This window comes from Notolabrus celidotus, chromosome 15 (assembly GCF_009762535.1).
Source record: "Notolabrus celidotus isolate fNotCel1 chromosome 15, fNotCel1.pri, whole genome shotgun sequence".
In the NCBI taxonomy this organism is placed as follows: domain Eukaryota; kingdom Metazoa; phylum Chordata; class Actinopteri; order Labriformes; family Labridae; genus Notolabrus; species Notolabrus celidotus.
In genome coordinates this window covers 32,778,950-32,791,479 of record NC_048286.1, presented here as the reverse complement: position 1 = coordinate 32,791,479, position 12,530 = coordinate 32,778,950, and the positions used below count along the sequence as shown (strand labels likewise).

Here is a 12,530-nt window from a genome sequence, read left to right as displayed (position 1 = left end):
ATATAACCAATAATATATATATATATATGTTGTAAGATATGCTTATTTTTACCTCTTTAATTTAAATTGTAATTGCTAATACTTTTTTAATAATTGTTACTTTATAGGCTCTTGTTTGCTTTTTATATATTTTTTGCACTGTCTACTCTGTTACTGTGACACTTGAATTTCCCCGTTGTGGGACGAGTAAAGGACTCTCTTATCTTATCTTATCTTATCTTATCTTATATATCCAAAGAAAGGGGTCAGTAACACATGCCAAACAGACCATAGAAGGACATCATATATGTATGCCCAGAGGAAAGTTTTACTGCTCAAGGCTTTCTCTTCTAAGTCTCCGGAGACAAAATTGAGATTCTCACTTCAGCCTCATTCAAGTTTCAAATTGTTCTCATTAGTTTCTCCTAAAATTCACTAGGAGAAATAGTTGAAACCATGACATGAGTCTTATTTGAGACTTAAATGAGAGATCTCATTGATGGCTAATTTTCTTCTCTTTTTTTAAATATGTTTTTTGGCCTTTTTGCCTTTATTTGACAGGACAGCTGATTAGAAACAGGACATGTGGGGAGTAGTGAGCGGGGGAAGACATGCAGGAAATGGTCGACCGGCTGGGAATCGAACCACCGACCCCTGCAACGAGGACTGTAGCCTCTGTATGTGGGGCGCTTAGACCGCTAGGCCACCAGCGCCCAAAAGAATCCACCCCTTTAATTTTAATAATCTGGCTAAATCTGGTCGGCCCTTTTGCGGCTCATATTTTAAATAAATGGTCTGTCATACCTGGGATGAAATCTCTATCTTTAGCAGTTTCTCTCAAATCCACTAAATCTTTGTGAAGTTGTTTTGTTCCACACAGACTTGTAAAGGAAGGACCATACTGTGAAGTCAAAGAAGAGATCATTTCACATCTAAATATCTGATCTTTCAAGTGGTTCAAATGTTTTAATGAGAATTGTAAGTTTGTCGACAATTACATTGAAATCTTAATTTTGCAGGGCACTATAAATGTTGATGAAAAGATGAGCTCAGGCTCTTTCTTTGCTCCATCTGAGCTCAACTTGAGACACAAAAACTGAGTCTGACTAAAACAAATGGATGAGGTTAGATTGAGAGAGCTCCCTGATTTCTCCACCTGAGCTCAAAAGGAGTCACAACACTTGAGAAATACCTGAGAATCATTTCAGATGTTGACGAGATCTCCTTTTGAACTGAAAGGGAGACTAAGCTGAGACTTTTTGCAACTTTTTTTCTGGAGGCAAGAATGAGAAACAGGAGACATAAGCTATAGTCTCATGTTGCTTTCAAACAGATCTCATTGTTGTCTAGGAGACAGAAATGAAACACTTTTGAGATCTCCTCTCTAAATTTATTTTCCTATGGGTGTGTGGTCCTAGAGGATAACCTTGACCCAAACACAGTCACGATTACAATCAGTTTCATAGAGAAGGTGTGCTGAGATTCAATAACACTGTAAATACTAACTTTTTTTAAAAGCACTATCAATCTAAATGAACACTGAAGAATAACCATACCAGTGCTCTCTACCCCTCACTCTCAGAGCCCTAGAATGAAAGAGATCCAGGCCTGACATGAACTCAATCACAGCCCCTGTAGAGCAAACAGGGAGGCTATGATACATACAGTACGTCTTCAAATACATATTAAAGTATATCTTTATACACCCACTTCACACACATATAAGAGGTGTGTAGTCATTGACCTTCCTCTCTTTTGTACATTGCATATATTAAACAACTGCAAGGGTACATGCTTTCTTTGAAAGTCACTCACCTGCTCCTGATGAATATTTATGAATGTCCTCAGCTCTCTGAAGATGATAATTAGAAACTCAGGCTTCGTCTGTTTGTCTTTGCAGGAAGTCGTTCCCTTCCCAACATGCTACTCTGGCTGCCTTTGCTGCTGTCTACATCTCAGTGAGTTGTTGGTGGACTCACACATATATACAGTAACAGGATGTGCATCAGAAGTGAAGCTGCCAGCTAATGTTTGATTGTGTTTGCTTTTCAGATGTACTTCAACACGCTGCTCACAGACTCGGCTAAGCTCCTAAAGCCGGTCCTGGTGTTCTCCTTCGTCATGCTGGCCATTCTGGCAGGGTTGACCAGGATCATCCAGTTCAGGAATCATCCTGTGGACGTCTACTGTGGGTGGATGCTAGGAGCTGCCATCGCCATTTACCTGGTGAGAGAGTCAGCCCGTCACAGACAGTGTAGTATCGATAAGAGTTAAAGTTATACATACATCAAAGAGATACAAATACTGTGCACCATAGTTCCCCTGCAGTAGATGTGATCTCATCTCTCATTCAGCACAGTTTCATGTACTGAAAACAGATATTGATGTTCAGCTCTTGCATAAAAACTATTGGTACATTTGATAACTCCCAAAGGCAATCATCCTGACGCCCACACACACACACACACACACACACGCAGAGAAGTGTTAAAACATGAGCGGCACTGACACAGTTAAACTTCAGAGCAGGAATCCACTGATACACATGCACAGTCCTGCACACGCGCACACACACAGGCTATGGCACAGGGTCAGTGCACTCACACAATGCATGCATGTAGAGTCTCATGTGTGTGCATATGTGTGTATTGTAAGTGGTGCAGACTTTCATACGCTCATTTGTTTTTTGCCCTTCTACATTCACTTCAGGTGTGTTTCTCTAGACTCATACTACCTATGTATGTAGTATGCAGTAGGTACTAGGGGTGGGAATTGATAAGATTTTATAAATGTCAATGCCATTGTCGATTCTGCTTATCAATCCAAGTCCTTATCAATTCTCCTAACGATTCCTGAGTATTTCTTTGAGGGGTAAAAAAATAGTTCTACAGTCTTCTGCACCAAAAGGACCATTTTATTTTTTCCAAAATTATGTCTGCACAAGACTGAACATGAACATATTCAACTTGAACATACTGAACAATAGGTTGACCTCATTCTAGATGAAAAGACTTTGAATTTGGAGAGGAAAAACGCTTTTCCTCCAGGGGTCATTGTGGAGGTATTTTACCCGCTCTTGGTGCCTCATTTTCAGCCGCTAGAGTCCAGATGTGGCCCCTGGAGCCTGGAAGAAAAACACTTTTCCTCTCCATGTTTCCTCGTGGTTGAAGGAGTTCTGCATCGCAGAGTATGTGAGGTAATGCAACGTACCACGATGTCGTGCTGGGAAATGAATCGTTAAGCTAACATTTGAGGTGTACAATTCCGATCATTGATCAACTGGAACGGGTTCTAAGTCGGATCGGGTTTTTCGATTCCCACCCCTAGTAGGTACTACATACCACATACTGCGTTTGAATTTAGTCTGTAGTATGTCTGTTCTGTTGGATCTGGGCTGCAGGATGCTGAGTCAGGTGTTGCGAAACTGCTTCTTTAGCATCACTTATGATGGTTAACAAGTGGTTTATATGGAATTTAATAATTTTCAGAGCATCGAAGAATTGAGTTTGCCTGTCATATACGGAAAAAAGAAGAAGGAGAACGTTAGCGTGGGGCATTGTGGGAAACAGTATGTGAGGGAGACTGGTCCGCTGCATACTGAGACATGTTCCTGCATCAGTACGACATCCGGGGAGTTTTGGCATACTGCAGATTTTGCTCTTATTCACATACTACATACTGAATTTAGGCCAAATCAGTAGGTTCTGCTAGTATAGTAGGCGGTTTCGAAAACAGCCACAGAGACGAACTACTGTCAGGGCAATCAGACGCAGGTGAGACAACGAGACACAGGTGGAACTAATGATGGTGCAATCAAACTTGAGGGAAACATGAGGGCAGGACGTCAAACTGAACCAGATACACAGGGAACATGATAGACTAAACTAATGAAAATACACACTGAATACAACAAGACATGAAACTTGAATCAACAACAAGGAGGACACAAGGATAACTCATAATCAATACAGAGGAAAACACCAGGAATACACCTGCAGCACGGGAGGTGACACTCAAACTCTACAGAGATCAAGAAGATTCAATCAGTTTGTTTGTTTTATCTGAACGAGCTGTTTTTCACTCCCCTCTCCATCCAGCTCATCATGTCTGTGAATTAAAGTCAGTGCTGGATGAGAAGGCATGGGGCGGCTCTGAGCAGCTGAAGGTGGAGATGTTGTCAGCTCAGAGTTAAACCGGAGCAGACCGCACAGAGCTGCAGAACTTTGTGGGCGTTTTGTGCTTGAATATCATTAACATGGTTTTCTTGAACTTTGAGTGAATTCCCCCTGAACGCAGCCTCTTGGATCAAACATGTGATTAAAGAAAACACCACAGACAGGGGCCTAATGCAAACCGGGTCCTGCCTTCTTGTTGAACACTGGAAGACGCTCGTTTGTCTGATTGAGACGCGTTTAAAATGATTTTAGAGAGAGGTGTTGATGCATGGAGCTGAGAGCTTTGTTGACTTTACATGAGCTGACATGTGGGTTCATACTCTCTGTTGTCTTCATTATTATGAATTAATTAAATACTATAATAGTGAACCCACACCTGCATCATTTTCCATTGGGTCTCAATGCTCCTGAACTTTAAGGTGTTTTTCGACCGGTGGACCCAGGGTCTAAATTTAGTTCAGGGGTAGATAATCTCCCCCCTAAAAAGCCCCTGCTAGGGGGGTAGTACTTTTCAAAGGTCCCGGGGCTTTCGGGGGGCGGGGCCTGCAATGCTGAACGTGTCTGATTGGTAGATTAACCGCAGTGTTTTTATTCCGCCCTCCGTCCACAATAACATCACACACATCTGTGATTCTCTTGATTTCTCTTTCTTTCATTAGTTTTTATTTGTTCTATCTTTTTTGTATGTGTGTGTACTTTTCAAAAGAAGAAGCTGTGATTCTCTTGATTTAGCAGCTTGTAACAGTAGTCTTCTCTCAGCCCACCGTGAATGCGTCTCTCCCGGTGTTCCGGTTTTAAAAGTGACCCTGTAAACTGGAGACCTTCAGCTGAACGTGTCAGTGTTTGTGGAGTTTACACAGCTGTTGAAACACAGAGGGAGTTCCTGGGAATGCAAACTAGTTTAGTTTTTATTAAAATTTCAAAATATCCTCATCAGATATTTAATGATGGTCTAAAGACGTTTATGAGGGATGCATGCGGCTGAGAGTCTCCAGTTAACAGGGTCGCTGTTTAAACCAAAACACCGGTCGATCTCTGCGATCACGGCTTTTTGAGTTCAAAAGGATTTTAAAGCCGTGTTGAAACGTCTTTGCTCCTCGCGCTTATCTCCTCTCACGTGTTGATTCAGTGAATCCATCTGTGATGAAATATAGCACCATCTAAAACAGACCAGCTGAGTCTCTTCATGCTAACAGGCTAACTGTTGTGTTGCTCATAATGATACCTGCCTGTCCGTCTGCTTCTATGGTGTCATCTGTGATGAATGGCGTTCGTCTTTGACTTATTGCCCTCTACTGGTCTGGTGGTGTAGTGCATTTCCTTTTTTTTCTCCATACATCACTGGCCTGATTTGCACAATCTATCCGGGACTTCACAGACAACAATGGGGGGCACAGGAACCTTTTAGTTCAGGGGAAAGTAGTTCAGGGGGCTAAAAGACCCCGGAACTCTTGGTCGAAATGCATCTTTAGTGTATCTCCTGTTGCTGTTATCCTAAATGGTTTTAAGGACACTTGAACTCTCTTCCATCCAAGTCTTTTTACCTTACATTTACAAAATGGATGTTTTAAGGTAACGGGGGCTGTTGTTTGTTTGCTGAAATCCTCTACAGACCCGTTCAGTAAGGACCTTATCATGCCTACCTGTAATAGCCTTCTCCTAGAGCCCTGGGACACCCAGTCAGGATGTGGTTCAGGGTGCAGGATGAATCTTCCTCGATGTCCCAAACCCTTGGGTTGTAGTGAGTTGGCAAAAGGTACAACAGAGATCTCTCCAAGGCAGCACACGCTCAAGCGCCCGCTCCTACTGCATCGTATGTCCCTGGCTGCTCTCCCATGCCATTCTTCTTCTGCTGCCTCAAGGGCGCTCTGTTACACAGGCTGTCTTGTGTCACTAGTGTGGGCCTAGTTCCAGCTTGTGGGTAGTTCCCAAACCCCACTCATCCTGGACACAAACTACTCCCATAATCTCTTGATTCTTCGAGGATGCCTCTGCTGCCAGGATGCTTCCTAGGATTTCTACACTTGAAGGTCTTGCTGGCAGTAGCAGTGAGCTGACTGCTCTTACCTTTGTGTCCTTACATTCCCACACCACTGATGAGACAGGGAAGCAGATGTAGGTTTACTAAGCTGTAGGTATGAGGGGACAACCCAGCCATCTCTGAACTGACCTACTGCAGTCTCTCCATTGATTAGGGAATGGTGCCGTACTGGAGGCACCACATCTTCAACCCACCTAACAGCAGTCCTTTGTGTGTCTGATTTCAGGGTGTGTATGCGGTGGGGAATTTCCAGCCAAGTAAGGATCGATCCAGATGTCGACCATCTCCCCCGAGCATGAGAGAGCACCACTACACCACCCTACCCAATGTCAGCCAGTCAGCAATGACCAACAGTCACCAAGGTAAAGCCCAACAGGTGTCCTGGATGACTCTGTCATGTTCTGTAGAGGCTGATAAAACCACGACACGCCACATTTTAGAACAGATTTCTATTAAAGCACGAACCTTCATGATATAATCAATGCAGACTGACAGAGAGAGAGAGACGGCTGTTCTTCTTTGAAATGGTGCTACAGATTGACTCATGTGACGGTGTGATACTAAACTGTGTCTGATCATGAAGCCTGACATTCCCCTGTGCTTCATCAGGGAAATAAACTAACCTCACTGCAGACATGAGCCGCCGTGAAAGACATTAAAAATCAGGATGAGGGAGGGATAGATCGAGACAGACAGACAGATCTTCATTATATCTGCTGGTCTCCTCTGAAACACATGAATCATCCTTCTCCTTCACTGCGTGTGTTGTTATAAACTCTGATACCCTGCGTCTGGATCCAGACTCTCCCCTCCTCCCCTGTCAGTAGAGGCTTGTCCCATATTGATAAATTAGAAGCAGTCTTCTTGCTGAATAATCACAGATACACGTTCTAACTATGTGAGGGATCAGAAGAGACCAGGTGGGAGAGAAACAAATCAAATATTTACCGTTTGTTTGACCCCGCCCAGCTTTCTCCACAGGTCACATCACCCTGGTTCCCAGCCAACCAGAGCCCATCATCACAAGAACCTCCTCACACACCTTGTCCCCGAACCGACCACAACCAATCCTGACGAGAAGCGCCTCCTACCGAGAGCCGTCCATGTCCAATCTGAAGAGGGCCAGCGCTGAAGTCGAGATCATATCCCCCTCCAGTCCCCTGGGAAACCATGACAACATGATGACCTTCAGCAGCAGCACACTGCCACGGTGAATAGATCCATCTATCCATCCATCTGTCCATCCATCCATCCATCCATCCATCCATCTGTCCATCCATCCATCCATCCATCCATCTGTCCATCCATCCATCCATCCATCCATCCATCTATCCAACCATCCATATATCCATTCATCCAGCTATCCGCCTATTCGTCTAACCATCCATCCATCCATCCATCCATCCATCCATCCATCCATCCATCCATCCATCCATCCATCCATCCATGATCCATCCTCTGTTTCCCTGCATCATAAATGTCTTTGGTCTTGTACAGCTCCCATGGAGGATCCTCATTAGAGGAGGGTCGTATCCCCCGGCGTCATGCCTCCATCCATGCCTCGATGGATTCAACCCGATCCAAACAGCTGCTCAGCCAATGGAAGAATAAGAATGACAACAGGAAGTTGTCTCTACAAGTGATGGATGGAATAAGACCGACCTCCTCTTCCTCCCCTCAGAGGAACATGGAGCTCCGCTGCTCCTCTGAACCATCTGCCATGGGCCTTGAAGCGGAGCTCCGAGCTGGAGCACATCTGCCTATAGTCATTGCTCAGGAAGCTGAGATGCGTCCCGGGGCCCACATCCCAGCTCAGTACATGAAACTAGCCGCGAGCACTGCCAGTCATAATCACATGACCCATAATGGCAGTACTGGACTGGCCGGTGGGGCAAGAGTGTCCATCCAATCCAGACCTGGATCCTCCCAGCTTGTTCACATTCCTGAGGAGGAAAACCCAAACTGCAGGGACCAGGAGAGCGAATCAGAGGACAGCATTATGGATGGGGGTGGGTCAGTCAGGGAGAAGTGGCTCAGAGTGGCTGAGAAGACCACCATCCCATGTCGGCCTCTCAGTGCTGGTGGACAGCCTCGACTTATGCAGGTAAACCATCCTTTATTAACCCTTCTTGGTAGATATATGATGATGAATCAATCCAGTCCCTTCTTACAGACAGGACTCAGTCTGATCTCATCATAATCCACCATGAGCAGAGCACTTTGCAGCTTTTAGCAAGTTACAGTGGCAAGGACAAACTTCCTTTAACAGGCAGAAACCTCCAGCAGGACCAGACTCATGTTAGACACACATCTGCTGAGACCGTGTTGGAGAGAGGGATAGAGGGAGATGAAGAGAGAGAGAGATAGTAGTAGTTGTAGCAGCTGGAGTCTGGCATGTCCACAGCAGCAGAGATCCAGAGGAACCTACGAGACAAGGGAGCTCAGGGACTCCAGAAAGGTCTATGGTTAGGAACTTTAATGGGACAGGAAGAGTTAAAGTAAGTGATGGGGGGAGAGAGGGAAAGACAGGATCCCAGTGTGTCAGTCTAAGCCTATAGCAGCATAACTAAGAGCTGGTCCAAGCCTGATCCAGCTCTAACTATAAGCTTTATTAAAAAGGAAAGTTTGAAGCCTACTCTTAAAAGTAGAGAGGGTGTCTGCCTCCCGGACCCTGACTGGTACATGATTCCAAAGGAGAGGGGCCTGATAATGGAAGGCTCTACCTCCCATACTACTTTTAGAGACTTTAGATACAATGATGCATTAATGCTGTTAAACTTGTGAGCTGTGATCATTGTTGCATCCGGCAAAAATAGAAGTCTTGTGTATCTGATCTGCCCTCCCGGATCAGAGACGCAGCTGGAACGTAACCGAGTGGATCCAGTGGAAGTTAACACATTGACTAGAATAGGAACCGATCAGATCTGGTGCCATGACGGATCGGAGGCGGGATGGACACGGATCTGGTGGAATATGGCCGTTAGACTGCCGGGGGAACTGTCTCACTGGGATCCTATCTCACCCAGATCAACCAATCACAGCTTTTGAAAGAATGCATCATACTCATTAACAGTTTAACCCCACCTCCTCACCAAGACGATCGTTTCTGCCTCTTCATCGCTCAGAGGAAGAATCTTTCCTAGGCTAGGACTCCTTGATAAAAGTGTTTAGTTTCTCTGAAAGGATGTTAGTGACTACAGGAATTCATTAAAGCCACTGTGACGTTGCAAAATGTAAATGCAGGATGTTGTGATCTAGTTGAGTCTAAAGCAGAATATGAATAATGACTGATTATTCCAGGAGTAGCTCATGTGCCACTATAACCCTTCTGTTTTCAGGTCATAGCCTTATCCAAACAGCAGGGCCTGCTCTACTCTCCGAGATCGGAGGATGGTGGCAGCACTGTCAGCTGCACTGGATCCATTCGGTACCGAGCCCTGACGGACCAGGACCCGTCCCCACCAGCCTCCACCACTGGAGCAGTGGGAGGAGGAGGTCTGTACTGCTTATAGTGCTCAAGTAAAACATGTAGTTGTACATAACCAGTTGTTGCTTCAGTGGAGCGCCGTGTGGTGGGTGGTTCAATGACAGCAACTAAGAATGCATGAATTCAACCAAAACATGACTTTAAACTTTTTCTCCTCACAGCCGCAAAGACCGGTTTTATCAGGTACGATGAAGTATACAAAATACAAAGAAACAGTGTCCAGCTGTTACAGGAATAACTGCAACCTTTACAAAATGAGTTTTTGTTAGGGAAGACCAGGAGCATCAAAAATAAAGATAACTGCTACCAAGTTCAAAAAACAAGAATTCAAGATGTCTGTTTTTTGGTCGTGGCGAAGGATAGTTATTCATCTGTCCATCGCTCTTGTTCTTTCAGGGGGAGGTTTGGAAAGGACTGGCAGTATAGTCCGTGTTGATGCCCACCCAGAGTCCAGATCAAACAAACCTGTGGTGAAACCTCCGAGCACCGACGGGAGCGGCTCCTGGCGTTGGAAACCCCCTGACCCGCGAGCTTCACTACGACAGTCAGCTTTCAACCTCAACGACCTGAACAGACACACGGACAGCTGTGACTCTCTGAGGGATGGAGGGGGGTCAGTGGACGGGCGGAGGAGCATGACGGGCGCTGAAATGGAGAATCTAATGAGTGGAGATGGACGAGGAGGAGGAGGAGGAGGAGGAGGAGGAGGAATGGGTGGAATGGGTGGAATGGGAGAAGTAGGAGGAGGACCTTTATACACAAACCATCCACATGTTGTCCACCCTCTACATCCCTTAAACCCAAACAACCCCAACAACTTCCAGCACCCTAACTACAACACCATCAACCCCAATAATCCTAATTTCAACAACATTCACTTCAACCCCAACTCCAACATGCAATTCATCCAGACTGAGGCCATTCCCACTCCCTTCCACCCCCACCCTCAGGCCATCACCACCATCAGGGTGACTCCGGTGGAAGCGACGGCGGCCAGCAGCGACGGCGGCTCAGACTGCCAATCGGTCGCCTCGTCGAGTTGCGAGTCCACCCTGAGGAGGCAGAGTGGCTCCCACATCGTCCAGGTCCCCGAACGTGTCCCAGACCTCCACAACAACCACCGCCTCTGTGATGACAATGAAAGCAGCAGTCGCTTCCAAGAGAATCTCAGAAGTTTCCAAGAAAACGCCATCCACCTTAACCACCCCAACAGGCAGTTTCAAGGGATGTTTGTCCGCCCGGGCCCGACCCCGCCTCCTACCTTACCCCGCCCCATCCTGACTCAAACTCCACCTCCTAATTTAGGGCTGGCCTACAAAGAATGACCTGCTCAGTGGTAGTAGGATCATCCTTTTACATCTCTGATCAAAATTTGTGCTACTTAACCTGACCCTGACGAGTTTGATAGATATTTGGTTACCGCAGAGAGTCAGCCAATAAGGGAAGGGCATCACATCTCACCTGGCCAATCCGTCACCCCCAAAGCATCCCAGCTGTTTTAGTATCTTAAGGAGAAGATGTTTTTGTCTTACTGTAGGATTATTAAAACCTACAAGCAATAGATTCACCATCCACTTTGAATCATAAGCCATATAAACAAACTCCCCCTGATCTCCATCTGACCCTTCAGAGAGGACGATGACCACGGCGGTGAGTTTGATTCAACGATTTTACTTTCTTTTTTATTTTTGGACTGCTGGTGAGACCAGTCATCTTTTTTCAAGCGTAATGAATTGAGTGTGTTTGCATGTAGGCGCAGGAGCCTACTGGTTACTGTCTCATTACTCCCTGCCAGAGAGGACGGGTACAGCCCAATGACTCGGCCCTGCTTTCTCTCTGACCGCTGGCTTCGCTGTGAACGGGCTAGCATTCTTGTCCCAAAATTTATACATACATAAGCTTTATAGAAAATACATACATAAACTTTATAGAAAACCACATGCCATTATATATAAAAGTTCAAAACCTAAAACAGTACTTGTGTTTGTGCATTTGTTTGTGGGGTGATCACTGTGGGAACCGACCCACAGTTGTTACTGGGCTGCAAGGCGTCTACTTATGACTGTGATAATATCTATTGGTTCATGGTGGTATATATTTGTGTCATTAAAACAATATAATGGGAAATATATATATAGTGTTTTAAATATAGTAATACAGGGCTCAGTTTTTTAAATTCAGTATTTAGTTTGAATCACGTGCAGTATATGATTTATGCATACTGTGTAGTAGTTGAGCTGTACATTAACCCATGCAGCGTGGGGATCGTCTCATCAAGCACAAAGACTGATGGAAAATGTTTGATTCACACCATGAACCCTCGTCGTCTCCCAGCTTTAGGGCTTTATTTGAGATTTTAAAGGCAGCTGTAAGATACGAGAGAATGATCTACAGAGGAGTTATGTTCGTGACCACAAAGTGTTGATATTTTATGATAAAGTTTGGATCATTTTAACAAAGTTTAATGTAAATTTTATAATCTAAGAAGGAGGATATCAAAGTGTTAAAATGCACTTTAATATATGAAATTAAAGAAACAAGAATATGAAGACTTCATTTGCAAAAACAGATAACTCAGTTTTTATAAATTAAAAAAAAACATTTCTTTTTGATATAGATTCCTAATAAAGTAAGTAAGTAGGGGAGAACAGGGTCGGTTGTCACACTTTTTACTGTTTTGATGATTGCTCATCATCAAAACATCTCTCAATAGTCATTCCTACATTAAATTCAAGCTTAAGGTGTTGGCTTGAAATGTGTATCCCTCTCATTTTCCAACTCATGGTAACAAAGAGGCAATTAACTATCAAAGACAACAAACCCCATCATGGGGTTGGTGGTCACACAC

General features: G+C 44.7%; 1 protein-coding gene across 1 annotated transcript in view; it reads left to right on the top strand.

Moving 5' to 3' along the window:
* The window catches only part of LOC117826274 (phospholipid phosphatase-related protein type 4-like), a 34,050-nt gene extending 21,783 nt beyond the window's left edge, over nucleotides 1-12,267 (top strand). Inside the window, exons 5-11 of the mRNA XM_034702223.1 lie at nucleotides 1,880-1,937; nucleotides 2,032-2,205; nucleotides 6,422-6,557; nucleotides 7,165-7,405; nucleotides 7,693-8,299; nucleotides 9,534-9,690; nucleotides 10,079-12,267. Of these exons, the coding sequence (XP_034558114.1) occupies nucleotides 1,880-1,937; nucleotides 2,032-2,205; nucleotides 6,422-6,557; nucleotides 7,165-7,405; nucleotides 7,693-8,299; nucleotides 9,534-9,690; nucleotides 10,079-11,007 (2,302 nt within the window). The 3' untranslated portion in view covers nucleotides 11,008-12,267. The remainder of the gene's footprint in view (nucleotides 1-1,879; nucleotides 1,938-2,031; nucleotides 2,206-6,421; nucleotides 6,558-7,164; nucleotides 7,406-7,692; nucleotides 8,300-9,533; nucleotides 9,691-10,078) is intronic.
* Nucleotides 12,268-12,530: the final 263 nt, after the last annotated feature.